At 35.7% G+C, this 16,381-nt stretch overlaps 1 protein-coding gene across 6 annotated transcripts in view; it reads left to right on the plus strand.

Annotated features, from left to right (window-relative positions):
- Window positions 1-16,381, plus strand: part of RYR2 (ryanodine receptor 2) — a 378,942-nt gene that overhangs the window by 241,439 nt on the left and 121,122 nt on the right. For all 6 annotated transcript variants that reach the window (XM_019006059.2, XM_019006061.2, XM_015621997.3 and 3 more), the window contains 12 exons: window positions 3,049-3,257; window positions 4,132-4,484; window positions 4,714-4,828; window positions 5,739-5,899; window positions 6,551-6,710; window positions 6,854-6,940; window positions 7,642-7,868; window positions 8,754-9,555; window positions 10,060-10,260; window positions 10,392-10,497; window positions 12,878-13,021; window positions 14,926-15,199. In XM_019006059.2, the coding sequence (XP_018861604.1) occupies window positions 3,049-3,257; window positions 4,132-4,484; window positions 4,714-4,828; window positions 5,739-5,899; window positions 6,551-6,710; window positions 6,854-6,940; window positions 7,642-7,868; window positions 8,754-9,555; window positions 10,060-10,260; window positions 10,392-10,497; window positions 12,878-13,021; window positions 14,926-15,199 (2,839 nt within the window). The remainder of the gene's footprint in view (window positions 1-3,048; window positions 3,258-4,131; window positions 4,485-4,713; window positions 4,829-5,738; window positions 5,900-6,550; window positions 6,711-6,853; window positions 6,941-7,641; window positions 7,869-8,753; window positions 9,556-10,059; window positions 10,261-10,391; window positions 10,498-12,877; window positions 13,022-14,925; window positions 15,200-16,381) is intronic.

Consider the following 16,381-nt stretch of genomic DNA (forward strand, 5'->3'; position numbering starts at 1 on the left):
GGAGAGAGGAAGGGAAGACAACTGATTATGTCTGTGTATGTGCAAACATTTTTTTGTTTTGGTTATTTTTTTTTTTTGGTAGTCTGGCTTTGGTTTTGTTACTGGCTCTTGCTTAACAGCACTGAGACTGTTCTGCAGGTCACTTCAATCAGTGAATCATGTGCATATTGTGTTGCTGCAAAAAGGGTTCTTTTGCTTTAGAAAACAATTAGGATTTCTGATGCAGCCTTACAGTAAATCAGTCCTATAGATTTAATTTACTTAGGAACAATGAAAAGAGGATGTGGTGCTCTGCCAGCTTAGTAATACGGCATGTTCAGTTGTACTAACCAACAAGAGGAGCTCTTTGGGATTATGGCAGATGAATTTAATTATGAGATATCCTCTCAGTGGTAAAACTGATAAAAAGAATTGCATCTTATTATGCATTTGTAGCAGATAAATTTAACTGTAGATATGAACAGGTATACTTGTACAACCCATATTTTATTTTGTCAAATTGTGATCTCTGTGAGCAGGAAGTGTTTGTAGTGTTTGACAGACTGAGTCAGGAGGTTTATTTTGTATTCTTGAAAGTAAGGAACATTATGAAAGGTGTTGCTGTCCAGTGCTTTTCCTATGTGTGACAGACAGTGCTAGATGGTTGCTTTTCATATGGTAGCATTTAAGTCTTTTTACTTGCTTTGCTATTTCATACAGTGAAATAAAATTTTCCCCATAGCCCAGTTATCTGGAGATTGGGAGCCAGGTTAGGGGTATATAATCAATGCCTACAGCATGCAAGGGTTACATGGGATCTGTGAATAATAATATCTAAAATGGCTGGATACCTGTTCAAAGATGGCTATTGAAGTTCATTTTTATTCTGTAGAAAGACATGTAGATGTTTTAACAGCACACCCCCTATAAGATGAGATGCTCTGTCTTTTTCATGTGTGGAAGAATCCTGAAACACCTAAATGACAGCTAAATAATTGGCAAATTAATGCAGAATTTCACCGAAGATGAACGTAGGGTTTTCATGGTTAGGACTGGGCCTGGTGTTTATATTCCATTTATACAGAGCCAGAGTTACTGTACAGTTACAACTACAAGCAGGAATCAGCTACAGGTACAGTACCTTCTGTTATCAGTGACAATGGTATTGGTGAAAGGGACTGTCATCTTGATTTCACCTCGCCTCTGTTGGCAATATTGATGGGATACAATAAACAGAGTGAAAACACCAACACACCTTTACCTGTGTAGGAGTTTTACCCATGTTTTTTTGTTTTCTTTCAGGAAATCTTGCAAATGCTCATTTACATTTTATTTCATTTTATTATGTTTTATTTGCATGAGTGTTTAAAATACTCGTTTCACATCTAATCTGTCTGGGAGGTATAGGGGTTTTTTTTTTGAAAACACAGGAAACTGCATAGCTAGAAGAATTACCATTTTTTGGGTGATGAGATGAGAATTATAAGGTTATTGACAACAATTTTGATTTTGGCTTTGCTTAGCAACTTCTGCAACAGCTTGTGGATTCCTTTAACTCAACAGGGAGCCTAGTAAGTTTTCTCTACTAGAGCTGCTAGGCATTATCATAGAACACATCTCTAGGTGCAAATGTGATTTTCCTAGTTACGTGTTGTTTAATGCAATTTCTGTTTAGTGCTGGAAAATACTTGCATTATTGTCCATCACTGGATTTGCACTAGCAGAATTGACATGTATCATGTTGTCTACTATAGCTGTGTTATCTGAGGAGCTGATGACTTGTGATTTAAGAGCCAAGCTGTGAAGATAGAAATCTGGACTTCAACTTATGGCTGATAGTGTTATGTCATCAAATTTATCATATCTAACACAAATACACATGGACAACCAGTCTTGTGTATATGTAGTAAAATCTTCAAAAAGTGGTACTGAAGGCTGATGATTTATCTGCTGGACAGTAATTTCTGTAGATGGTGCTCTGGAGTTTGCTTTGTCTCTGAAGAACAAACATCATGAATATATGATATTCTGCTCCTTTTTTTTTTTTTTTTTAATCTGGACAGCCTAAAGAAAAGTGAGGAGCTGCTTTGCATTTTGTCCTTATCTTTTTCAATACCTGTTATGTTCACCTGAATTAGAATCACCTAACAGAGCTTCATGTTTCTTACTGATAAAACAGAAAGCATTTTGTTAATAACTAGGTCAAATGAATCTAAAATTAGTTCGTAACTGTGAAAATTGAAAAGCGGGATGAAAAGAAATAAAAGATTTTTGTAGGTTTTTAGACTGTGAAGCTGAAATCATGGAAAAAAAAAAAAAGAATGATTGCAGAACAGCTCTATGGGGAAAGTGCTCTTGGCATTTTGGGGAATCGGGAAAAAAAAAAAAAAGTTTTGTAAAAATAAGTCATAAATGTGTTCCCTGTTCTAGTGAAAACAGTAAGATTCATACAAATGTAAACCTGATAGAAAAGGTAAGACAGAAAACATGATCCCAAACCAAAAATCCAGAAGTTTCATGAAGTTATGGTGTCATATTTTCAGTTCTCATTTTCCAGAGCCAGAGTTTTCTGATTTAATTAATTAATTAATTTTGTTTTTTAAAAAAAATCTATGACACGCACTTTGTGCATATTTTTAGGTTTTTTTCACTATTACAGCTGCATGGACAAACACTGTACAATTTTTAAAGTAAGATTCTCTCAAAATACAATGACTAGTGACATTTTAGGAGGAATACCTAAAGTAGTAAGACCTGGCAATACTCTACCAGTTCAGCAGAGAGATTAACCAAGAGCTGGCTATCAGACTCTGTGGAGTAGTTTGAGCGTTCCTAAAAATAGCCATGACTATTAGAGGGCTTTTTTTTTCAGAATGACATTTAAGATACATTACTCGGTGACATGCAAGATGTGATGTGCTGTTGATAATTGCTCACCTTTATAATCTTTGCTTTTAGGATTTCTTTTTTTTTTTTTTTCCACAAATGGTTTTTAATTCAGTTATGGAAGAAACCAGTTCACCGATGTTTATTATGTACAACCTACGTGTTCTTTTATCTTGTTTTAAGGATTCCTACCTGTGTGCAGCCTGGGCCCATCTCAAGTTGGAAGAATGAACTTTGGAAAAGATGTCAGCACCCTAAAATATTTCACTATATGTGGTTTACAGGAAGGGTATGAACCCTTTGCTGTTAATACAAACAGAGACATCACCATTTGGCTGAGTAAAAGGCTTCCTCAGTTTCTACCAGTGCCACAAAACCATGAACACATTGAGGTTTGTGATGCTAGCAAAATGTTTTTAGACATTTGAATATGCTTGAGTTATGTTTCTACTTTTGTACTTCCAAACAAGATTTTAATGTGGTATGTTGACCCAATTCTGGATGAACCTTAACACCTGTTACAGATTCCTTGCATTCGGTAGGGTTGCAAAGAATGTAGTTGTTTGATTGGTGGTTTTTCTTTCTACAAAACCTGTGATGTGTTAACATGACATTCTGAGAGACAAATTATACAAGATACAGACAAGGCCCTCATTAAGAATGCCTTGTGCAGTGAGAACTATGTAAGCAACTTCCACAAACAGGGCATTTTAAAATAACAGCTACCATGTGTTCTAGTGCACATACTTTATGATTTTTTCCATACCTAATTGGCTTTGATTGTAATAAATATTTATTAGCCAATTGTGTCAATACTTCCCAGTCAGTTGTGCATCTTGGTGGAACTGTATTCATGCCTTGTAAGTTTGCCGTGAAATCTTTCTGAAATGACGTAATAAGTACTCTTTTTAGCTGGTGTGTGGTATTTAAGAAACAGTTTATGTTCTTTCATATGTACATGCATGATTTTTATACCTTAGTCTGTGTTGTTCTGGGCAGAGTTGCATTTATGTTGCAAAGAGTTATGGTCAGAAGCATAATTTCTTTGTGACTGTTTGCTTTAATTTAACAATGGAGCAACAAAACCATGACTCCTCAGAGTAGTTATTTCTGTTCAAAATTGCAGCACATGATTACAATGCATTAGACTGTTGACAACATTGCAAGTTTTGCAATTCATGGATGCTTTTTGTAGAAATACAAATAGAATATTTACATGGTAGAAAAAGTATCAGCTTCAAAAAACTACATCTTTGTGTTTCATAGGTAATGAGAATTGATGGCACCATAGACAGCTGCCCCTGTCTGAAGGTCACACAGAAGTCTTTTGGTTCACAGAACAGTAAAACAGATGTCATGTTTTTTCGATTAAGCATGCCCATTGAATGTGCTGAGGTGTTCTCCAGATCAGCTGCAGGAGGCTTACCAGGCTCTGGTCTTTTTGGCCCAAAAAATGACTTGGAGGATTATGATGCTGATTCTGATTTTGAGGTTCTCATGAAAACTGCACATGGTCATCTGGTTCCTGACCGGACAGAAAGAGAAAAAGATGCCACAAAACCAGAATTGAATAACCATAAAGATTATGTTCAAGAAAAGCCCTCACGTCTTAAACAAAGGTTAGTAGCTTGCTACCTTTTCCCATCCCTCTGCCTGCTGCTTCTCAAAGCAGAGGAAAATGTCACTCATGTCTGACAGACCAGACAAGTAACTTTTGAATATACAGTTTAAGGTTGGAATTAATTTAAGTGCTTTTAAAAATGAGCCTGTCTCTTTCTCTTCTCTGAATAATTTACCTTTGTAATTGAGCTTTCAGTAGAGATTTTAACTTCACTTTTTTCCTTATAGATTTATGCTCAGGAGGACAAAGCCAGATTATAGCACGAGTCACTCTGCACGGCTTACTGAGGATGTGCTAGCAGATGATAGGGATGACTATGATTATTTGATGCAGACTTCCACGGTATTGTAATATAGGATTGATGTTTTGGTTGTTTGGGGATTTTTAGTTGTTTGGTTTGGGTTTTTTAAATACTTACATTGTTTTCCTCTGTAGGAGTTTCAGAAACAGTCTAATTTTCAATTTAAGTATCTGTGGTAGTTCTAAACTTCTACATAAGTTGAGACTGTTTTTGTCTCTTTTATTTTGATTTGATTGTCAGACTAAAATCGTTTCCAAATGAAAACCTATAAACTAGTTTAATCCATTTTTGAAACTACTGTTGATAACACCAGATATAAAAGAGTAAGACTAAACAGTTTTAGAATAATGGAATAAATTGGAAAGGGTACATTAAACTAGTAGGTCAATGTTCAGGATCACTTGAAAGCACCTCTACTAATTCTATTGCACATTTATTTAATGAATTCCCAGTGAAAGTTTTCTGCAGGTTTTGTAGATATTTGGCAAGATATGAGTGCTCCATAAGCACTCATTCCTCAATGTTCAAAGGAAAACAAATACTCTTCTTCTGGATGTGTTCTTCTCTTTCTGAAAGATGTTAGATACTAGAAACTGACTCACAGTTGAAACTTATAGTATAAAAAATTATACAGTATAAAAATTATAGTTGCTGTGGAAATAGCTTACGATGATAGCATTGTAATGATTCAGAAGCCTTCAATCCAAGCATATAAACTGCTTCTTTAATCTTGTCCATTTTTTTGTTTTAAAGTGCATATTTTGTTGGCTGTATTTTGGTTTGTGTTTATAGTCTTTGTTGCTTTGCTTGTGAATTGCACTTGAACAAGGCTATGCTACTTTTGAAGCGATGACATGTTTCCAGATTTAGAGCAGCAAATTAATTCTGAATCAAACTGATACACTGGAGAACTAACACTAACATTTGATAATGTTACTTTTCTATCAACAGTACTATTATTCTGTAAGAATATTTCCTGGTCAAGAACCTGCTAATGTCTGGGTGGGCTGGATTACATCAGACTTCCACCAGTATGACACAAGCTTTGACTTGGACAGAGTGCGCACCGTCACAGTTACACTGGGAGATGAAAAAGGGAAGGTTCATGAGAGGTTGGTTACAATTTGCTTAAAAAGACCTATATTTTATACCCATAAAAACAACTTTCAATTTATAAGGTGTATAACCACTCCATTTAATGTAATTGGATTGATGCGGAAAAAATAATTAAAACAGCAGTAGTAGGAAAGAGTGTTGATTTAATTGTTACCTGCTCTTGCTTGTGAAGAAACAGTGGACTAATGAACTAGTCAAATTTATAGGCACCAAAAAGTAAAATGGTGCAGCTTTCTATATAGTTTGAAATTATGATCCTGTAAATATTGTCTTGCGAGGCTAAAATTAGAACATGAGTTCGTCCCAGAACTTCAGTTTATTATGTGTATTAGAAGCTTTTGTTATGCTTAGCATTAAATAATTTAAAACCTTGACTTGCAAAGTCATTTTTGTCCTTGGTGTTTTACAAATGATTCAAACTTTTTCATACATGGTCATCTTCAGTTTTTATATTTTTTCAGTTACGATGTCCACGTTTCATTGAATTTTGGCAGTGGCTAATGTTAGGTCAGTGGTTAATGGTTAGGATGTGATCCATTCCTTTTGGCCACAAGGCCCTGTTGTTTTGCAGCCATGCAAGGCTGTTCTTGGTTTGTTGCAGAAATTTTGCACACTATTCATAAAAAAATCTATCTTTTGACATTCAGTATAAAACGCAGCAACTGCTATATGGTGTGCGCAGGAGAGAGCCTGAGCCCTGGGCAAGGACGTAATAATAATGGTCTGGAGATTGGTTGCTTGGTTGATGCTGCCAGTGGCCTGCTGACCTTCACAGCTAATGGCAAGGAACTAGGCACCTACTATCAGGTGAGGATTTTTAGATGATCTCTTGCAGTGGGAAGGGGGAAAGGTGAATATTTAGCCTGTATCATTAGAGGCTTTAGTACAAGATTGTAAGAAATAGTAATCATCACTGTTATGGCAATAGTTTTTCCCTTTCTTCCATCTAGGTTGAACCAAGTACAAAGTTGTTTCCTGCTGTATTTGCTCAAGCTACAAGCCCCAATGTTTTTCAGTTTGAATTGGGAAGAATAAAGGTAATTCTTGGTTTTGTGCAGTTTTAGGACTAAAAAAATCATATAAAATAAGGTTATTTTATTTTTGCCATTTATTTCCTGTGATGTGTTCTTGGTATTTGGGACATTTTTATGATTCCAAGTGTTTTCACTATTTCTATTTTTGTTCTTAACTCAGTTTTAAATGTTCAATGAATTTAAAATACAGTACATTGAATAAGAAAGGTTGAAACTGATCAGAATTTTCTGAATCTTGTCTTTCGTGGTGAAACAAAATCACTTGGGTTGGTAAAGCAAATCGCTTAATTTTGCTAACAGAGCACGGATGACTGGTGTATCTTAAGAATTTGGCTAGAGCTTTAAAATAATTTTGAAAGTACATTCAGAGAGAGCACAAGAAAACTGAGCTGAATTTTTCTACCTTTCTTTGGATACTTGGATGTCTAAGAAATCAGAAGAGGTAAAAGAAAAGTGGAGTCCAAGGAAGTAACCACATGTGGCAGTCATTTCTATTTCAAATTTGTCTTCTTAGAAAACAGATATGGAAAATGCTGTCTTGCTACTAGTCTTCCAACAGTTCCTACCTTGTTTTAAAAACTAGTGAAAATGCTGATTTCCTGTTTTACTCTACTTTACTATGTGTTGAGCGTATTTCTGGAAAAGAAATGCAGTTTTTGGTAAAAATGTGGAAACTGATTGGCTCTTCCATTGGAATTTTCTAGAATGTAATGCCATTATCTGCTGGATTATTCAAAAGTGAACACAAAAACCCAGTCTCTCAGTGTCCTCCACGTCTCCATGTCCAGTTTCTGACTCATGTGCTTTGGAGCAGAGTGCCAAACCACTTCTTGAAGGTGGATGTGTCTCGGATCAGTGAACGTCAAGGCTGGATGATACAGTGCCTGAATCCTTTGCAGTTCATGGCCCTTCATATTCCTGAGGAAAACAGGTTTGTTTTGTACTGTAACACAGTTATGCTGGGATTAGGAATGTAATTACGTGTAGTCACATAATGCCATCTGTGTAAGAAAGGCCCAAGGTTTTCTCTGTGTTTATAACAAGTGTAAATATATACAGTGTGTTTTGATTTAACTAATATTAAAAATTATTCAAATTCCCAGTGTTTTAAAATCTCCTTTCTTTTACACTGTTTCCAACTTCTCCCAATTTCTGTCCAAACATGTTAATAGTATATCTAGATTTGCAAAGAGAATGAAAGTAACTGTTTATAGATTATTAAAGATAATCTGTAAGATAAGCAAAAATCTGGTTTTGTAGAGATTTTTCAAAATTTGTGAACAATTTAATTATTCCATTGCTTTAATTTTCCTAAGTTTAATTAAAACAATTGAAGAAATTTAACTCTGTGCTTTCCTTGTTACCCAAATGTCTGAGCATTTTTCCACCGCCTAAACTGAAAACCAGGTCACCAAGAACCCCAACACTGAGCCCTCTTCAAATGTACTGGTTAGTCTGTTGCCGCTGTGCACCCCCAGATTTAAAACCAATAAATGATATAAACATCTTAACCCCAACTGGTTTGAAAAACCTCATTTTCAGTTACAATTCTTGTTTGTAGTATGAAAAAGTATTCTGTGTGGAGTAAATAATTTGGATTTTTTTTAGGAGTGACTTGAATAAATCTGAGATTAAACTTTGTTATTAGTCTTGATTATTAGATTGACAGTGTTTCTCACATGAAAGCTGAAATGTGCAAAAAGACCATCCCTGGAACTGATACTGTGCTAATGTTATCCTTAGAGAGACGTTAGAGTCCCTTCAAAAGATATTTTTGCATGTGGGATTTACTATGTTGTTTTTTATTTCTCTGCAGAACAATTGATATTTTAGAGCTGACAGAACAAGAAGAACTGCTGAAATTTCACTACCACACTCTCCGATTGTATTCAGCTGTTTGTGCTTTAGGCAACAACCGAGTGGCCCATGCTCTGTGTAGCCATGTGGATGAATCTCAGCTCCTCTATGCTATTGAGAATAAATACATGCCAGGATTATTACGTGCAGGATATTATGACTTACTCATTGACATCCATCTCAATACCTATGCAACTGCCAGGCTGATGATGAATAATGAATTTATAGTTCCAATGACAGATGAGACCAAGAGTATTACTTTGTTTCCTGATGAAAACAAAAAACACGGCCTTCCTGGTATAGGACTTAGCACTTCACTGAGGCCAAGAATGCAGTTTTCTTCCCCGAGTTTTGTAAGCATTAGCAGTGAATGCTTTCAATTCAGTCCCGAATTCCCTCTGGAAATTTTGAAGGCCAAAACCATAGAGATGCTGACTGAAGCTGTCCAAGAGGGAAGCCTCCATGTCAGAGATCCAGTTGGAGGTTCTACTGAATTTCTGTTTGTCCCTCTGATCAAGCTCTTTTATACCCTCCTAATTATGGGAATCTTCCACAATGAGGATCTGAAACATATCTTGCAGTTGATTGAGCCCCGGGTTTTCAGAGAAGCAATGAGCCAGGAGGATGAAATTGATTTCTCAGAGAAGGAGTTCAGTTCAGGTGACCTCAAGTCAGAAGAAGGAGAGGAAGAAACCAAAGGGGAGCAAATGCCAAAGGAAGGACTCCTTCAGATGAAACTTCCAGAACCTGTTAAATTACAGGTAAAAACACTGTTTTGATAGTGGTTGTTCCTGTTTTTTCATGTGGTGATTTATCTTCCAAGAAATAAAGCATTTTGAAACTAAATTTTTTAGTTAAAGAGAGAGGTGATTTCCTTACAGAAAACTAAGAAGATTTAATTCCTTTCTGATGATATAAACTTGCTCACCATAGATCATGGTTTCATTAAAAACAATTACTTGCTCAATGCCATTAATAGTGAATTCCTCATTTTTTATGGATCTTAACAGAAAAGAAATCCCTAGAATAAAGGGGTAAATCCATTCTCTTGTAGCTTTGGTTGTGTCTGAGGCACATTAATCCCTTGAAGATGCCAGATATTCCTGGTGTAAGCTTGCTTTACATGTAGTGAATAACAGCATTAAATGATCCGGACACTATTTGATAATAACTGTTGCTGTAGGAAATCCATCATTACTTGAGTAATGTGCAGAGGATCTTTCTTAGCTTGCCAGCTCATGTCTTGTACAATACTGTTTTCTCAGATGTGTCACCTACTCCAGTACCTGTGTGATTGCCAAGTACGGCACAGGATAGAAGCCATTGTAGCATTTTCCGATGATTTTGTGGCCAAGCTCCAAGAGAATCAACGCTTTCGGTACAATGAAGTGATGCAGGCCTTGAACATGTCTGCTGCCCTGACAGCTAGAAAAACAAAAGAATTTCGATCCCCTCCTCAGGAACAGGTACTGCTTGCAATGGACAGTTTCTTTTACGCTGCACTTTATTTACTTTTTATGTTGCAGAATTCTGTTTGATTTGAAACTTTTTCCTTTTGGAGATCAGAGTAATTTGTCTTGTCTTTGTATTCTCTAAGATTAACATGCTGCTGAACTTTAAAGATGATAAAAATGATTGTCCTTGCCCTGAAGAAATTCGGGATCAACTCTTGGATTTCCATGAAGACCTAATGACACACTGTGGTAAGTCTTGTTACTGAATATTTTTACTTTTTAAATTATATTAGCTTTAGAAGCAATTTTCATAAGTAATTTTATTACAGAAACTTTAACTGAGTAGTCTGTAAATTGCACTGTACAAATTATAAATATTATCAAATAAAGATAATTAGCTTGTAGTCAAAATCAAGGAAATATTTTTATCCTTATCTGGTTAAACTAGAAGGGAATGCTGTATGTTTTGCTTCATAAGCATTTGTTTTGCAGGCTGACAAGTTCCTTCATTCTTTCCTTATGGGGCAAGCAGTCCAGACATCAGTGGGTCATTGTTGGATGCTTTCCAGCTTTTCAATATTTTTCTTGTGTTTGGTAGCAGGAAATGCAGATAATAAATAATTTAGATAAATGTTTGAAAGGAAAACAACATTTATCTTTTGATTCTTTGAATTTTTCTTTACTTGTTTTCCATCATTCTCCTCTGTTCAAGTTACTTAACATAGTTTTTTTGTTACCTTTTTCTTCTTGGGGAAAATAGGAATTTGCATTATCTTCAAGTAGAAAATTAATTTTGTGGATCAGATGGTGCATTATCATAGAGCAGAACTAATTACTCTGTATATTGCAAAATAAATAAAACAGTTACATATCCTGAGTCCAATGTTTGCTTGCTTAGTCAGCCACCACTTTGGGATTTACATTTTGTGGAATGGTTGAGAGACAACGTATTGAAAGTTTGCAAATCAAAAAAGCACAACTAGGGCTCAGGGAGTAGTGTAACTGGGAAAACAGACATTTCATTGGGGTGATTTCAGACAATCTCTCTGTTCCAATTGATAAGACGTTTCAGTGTCTTTACTGTGAATTACTTTGGTTGAGGACACTGCCATCCAAATAATTTTGTAGTATGACTTAGCGTGTAATATGAATTTTCTGATGATCATTGCTTAGTGTAGTGTCAATTGCCCTGTTACAACAAAGTATAACAAAATAACTTTTAATAGAAATGGAATTGTATCTAATGCAAAAAAATCAGATAGCTAGAATCAGATGCAATAAATTGAGAAGAATGATGTTATGTCATGAAGAAATATCCTAAAAAATTCAAGACTGGTAAAGAACTCTCCAGAAAACCCTTAACTTCAGAACTTATTTCGGAAACTAAAACATCCAGAAAATAGTCAAATGGTATTTTTGCTTGGACTTAGTGTGAGTAATAGGTATAGGTCAAGATTTTTAATTCCTCTGCAATGTATGCATGAATCAGTAAGTTTAAAGATAAGAGAAATGATCTGATAGGAATCCCATGAAATTCAGTGTTGGGAAGTATAAGGTTCTGCACCAGTGAAGGAATAACTCCTGCAGCAAGGACAGGCTAGGGACCAAGTTAGAATGTAGCTTTGCAGAAGAGCTGGGGCATTCAGTACAAAAGAGACATGGCCATACTGGAGTGGTTCCAGGGACAAATCATCAAAGTAGTTGAATTCTTGGACCATCTTTTGTACAAGGAGAGAATGAGAGGACTGTTGTTGTTTAACTTGAAGAGGAAGCTCCAAAGGGGGATTGTATCAATATGTATAAATACCTGTTGGGCAGGAGCAGTTTAGAAGGCTAAGACAAACTTTCCTCAGAGATGTCTAGTGGCACAAATTGAAAATCAGGAAGTTCTACTTGTTTGTTACTGTCGTGTGATGGAACTCAAGAATAGGTTGCTCAGAGAGGTTGTGGAGTCTCTTCACCTTAGGAGATACTCAAACCTCATGGGCATGGTCTTGGACAACTGGCCCTCGGTGAACTTGTTTTGAGCTGGGAGGCTGGACTCCAAAGGCTCTTTCCAAACACAGCTGTTCTGTGATTCTGTGAATCTTCACATTAATTGTTTTTACATTTTTATAGCTTGTTGTAGTAATGTCATGAAAGAGCACTGTGCATTGTGATGGTGGCTATGTTCTTCTGACTGATCACTGGAAAGTGTATTTGTTGTACCACTCGTACTTTCACTTCTTTTATATGTTTTACCTAAAAATTTTTACTACTATCACTTCGACCGTACTGTATCCCTAGGGACTGTATCTGCACTTCTGAGCTACATGTGTCCAAAACACAGGCATCAGTGTTAGTGTGTTAAAATGCATACTGGGGGAAATATATTTATTGTATGTTTTACATATAACATCATACAATTTGTATGCTAAATTGCTATGGTTACCTGATCCTTATCTGCACTTTCCTGCTTGGCACATAGGCCTGTTCTATACTTGTTCCAAATGCTGGTTGAGCATGTCCCATATAAAACTCTCAGTGCAGAACCACAGTTCAGTTTAATTATGTTTGTACACAAAAGATGTCTGTAGCTTGCTTAATTTTATTTTTTCACTAATTTGTGCATATTTTTTTTTAATTTCAGGAATTGAACTAGATGAAGATGGGACCTTGGATGGCAACAGTGATTCAACTATTAGGGGTCGCCTCCTATACCTTATGGAAAAAGTTGCATATCTGAAGAAAAAACAAGCTGAGAAGACAGTAGATGATGATGATAAGACATCCTGTAAGCAAAATTAAATCAGTTTATTGCAGCTTAATTACAAAGGGGAAAAGAAGCAGACCAGGAAGTTCTTCACACATTTTCAGCTAAAACAAGGTGTATTTTTAGTGAAATATCTGTGCACCTTAAAGTTTGTAGGTTAACTAAAAACAAGCACAGATGGATATATTAGGCAGATTTGTTTCCCAGTGGGATGTAGAGGAAGATTTCTTGTAGTGGCACTTTTGCCCCATATCCTTTGTTGGCTCATAAATTTTTCAGAATGTATCTTGCTTTTAATAGAATTAGTGCAGACTTAATAACTGTAGCAAGGTCATGCTTTATGAGAATTTCCTCAGCTGCAGCAGCTTCAAATGAGTATTTGCATGAAGATTACCATATGAAATATTCTTCAATTAGGCTTTAATTAGCAGAAGCCTCCCCACCCAACCTAAAATTCAAGATTTGCTGACTGTAACTGCTGTTTGGTCATTTTTTTTCTGATACCTTCTGCCTTTTTGTCCTGATAAGAATCACTGCCAGTGGCATCCTAGTTCTGCAGTTGGTACTAACAGACTATTTAAATTTCATTTATCTTTTTATTTTCCAGTGTTGCTTTTATTTTTATCTTTTTCCCCCCCTTTTTTTCTGGTACATAGTGCTTTCAAATGTCCTTATTTTTCATCTGATAATTTGAGGCTAGGCCCATGCAGAATCTGGTGATGAATCTTCTCTTCCTTTTTTCCATGTAGTAAGCATAAAAGCTCTATAAAACACGATTCTCTATTTCTCATATTAGTAGAGAGACTATTATGCTAAACAAACAGATCCACAACTACCTAGACACCTACCACCGCCCAGGTAGGTGAAATGCAGTGTTGCAATTATCAAAAAAGGAACAAAGTGATTGCCTATTCCTGGGATTCTTCATTAAGAAGAAAACAAAACAGAACAAATCAGCCCGCCCAAAAAACCTACCATTGTGTCCCTTCTGGTTATTAATTATTTCAGTCCTTCTGAAATATCAGCCCAGACATAATTCTTCCTTATTTAAAAGGGTTTTTATTCTTAAAAAAAATGCTGTACCCTGTGTCAAAAAAAAAATCTATTGTACAGTGCCTGGACAGTAACAATGAAATATGTTACTACTACTCTTTTTTGTCCTTTCCCTGTATTAGCACAAATTCTCTTCTTTGTTAAACATTCTATTTTCTGTAAACTCCTGTTTCTTCAGAATCTTTCTGTAAGTACTTTTCTTTTTGTTTGTTAGTTTGAATTAACCTGGAATTAACTGCAATTACATAGGTTTTTTATATCAACATATCTTCCCCAAACATACATATATCCCAACTAATAAAGATTATCAGTGACACTACCAGATACAGGTTCCTTGCTTCATTAGACACTGAACTGAGAATATGCAAATAATGACTTACCATTTGTTTAATATTAGTGTCTTTAATTCTTTTGAAGGGTCTTTGGCAAAGGAATAGGTTAAATTATTTTGTATATTATAAAACTTGGAGTGGACACAGAGGTTAGACATGTAAATAAATAATATATCATTTACATATGTTACCAGTATAATTTTTCAGCCTTAGGTCATAATAGGCTAAAAAAGCCCTCAGACCTATATTCACAGAAAGATATTGAAAGCAATATACAAATATAAATCTGGTGACTTCGTGAGCATCCTGTAGATCTTCATAATTTTTTGTATTTTATTTTAATTTTCAATATAGGTGTTTGGTTTTGTAATATTTCTGCTTCTCTCATTTGACTTTATTTTTCTTTGATAGACTGCTAAAGAAATACCAAGAAAAAGATGCTTCTTAGGAATTTAATTCATTCCAATTCACATTGCATAGCAGGTTCTGAGGGACTGAGCAATTAATGGTAATTCTGTGATTTATTTATTTTCTTCACAGCTACTCTCCAGCAGCTGATTTCGGACACGATGGTGCGTTGGGCCCAGGAGTCAGTGATAGAAGACCCGGAGTTAGTGAGGGCCATGTTTGTGCTGCTGCATCGCCAGTATGATGGTATTGGTGGCCTGGTTCGAGCTCTACCAAAGACCTACACCATAAATAGCGTGTCTGTGGAAGACACCATCAATCTCCTGGCATCCCTTGGCCAAATCCGTTCCTTGCTTAGTGTCAGAATGGGGAAGGAAGAGGAGAAGCTTATGATTCGTGGATTAGGGTAAATAACTGGAGTGTAACTTCTCTTCCTTTGCAGATTTCTTTTTTTTTTTTTTGTTATTTACTGTATGGTTACGGCCAAGGTTGTACATGAAGCTTGAATCTGAACATGGGTGTAAATGCAGACACTGCTCTGTTATATAGTGTCCTCAGTGGTCAGATAAAGCCTTTGCAGCATTATAGGTATCATATTGGGGGAGAATCTATTGGCGTCTGTAAGACTGGAAAAAAGCTGAAAAGATGAATTTAATATTTTATGATATCAAAAGCTATCTAATTACTACATTTTAAATAGTATGGCTGTGAAGAATTCTGTCAGGAATGCTATCCATTTTTTATGAATGCAGTGAGTATTGGCTCTTGGCACATAGGAGTTCCCACAGCAGTCAGCTAATGGAGTTGTGCCAACCCATGTCTGTACATAGACCATCCTTTTTATTACATGTAGATGAGCTAGGAAGTAGGTCACACACTGTTATTCTTCCTAACTTTATGATTAATAATAGTGAAGTATATGCTAATAAAGAGGTCAATTGGAGGAAACAGTAAAGCAAATATGATAGTCTCTAGTAGGAAAGAGGTTGTTTTTTTTTTCTCATGTTTTTCAAAGAGATGTCTTTTGATAGCAAGCATCAGCTGTGATCTATTGAAAATCTCCAGTCAGCAAGAGCAAAGAGAACCAAAGACAGCTAACGTAAAGAATGCAAGCAAAATGCAAAGCGTTTGTTGTGCAATATACTTTTTTTTTTAGTCTTACTGAAAACCTCAAATAACCAAATAATGTCTGTACATAATAATCGTTATAAACAATGCCTACTTCTTAGGTTACCAGTAGGTCTCCTCAATGTATCATGGTTGTTGAAGTCTTTGGTGTATTGATGGTAAGGCTTTGGCAAAAGTCAGGGTCTGGCATCTGTCAAGAGGCACAAAGTACTGGCATTTCTGTATCTACCTGTTTATACAAATTGAAAATGTTTCATTTCACTTCAGTTTATGAATTCTAAAATGAGTGACTGATTACTAGATTTGGTTTTCATATCATGTTCTGTGTTTAGTTCTTACACATTTTTTTCCTCAACATTTTCTATTGTGAATTAAGAACCAAGATTTTCTGAATCTATTTAATATTAATGGTAGTTTTGCTGATACATAAAAATCTGGTGTATATTAAGCCAGTGTTTTC

Source organism: Parus major, chromosome 3, assembly GCF_001522545.3.
Source record: "Parus major isolate Abel chromosome 3, Parus_major1.1, whole genome shotgun sequence".
Classification (NCBI taxonomy): Eukaryota; Metazoa; Chordata; class Aves; order Passeriformes; family Paridae; genus Parus; species Parus major.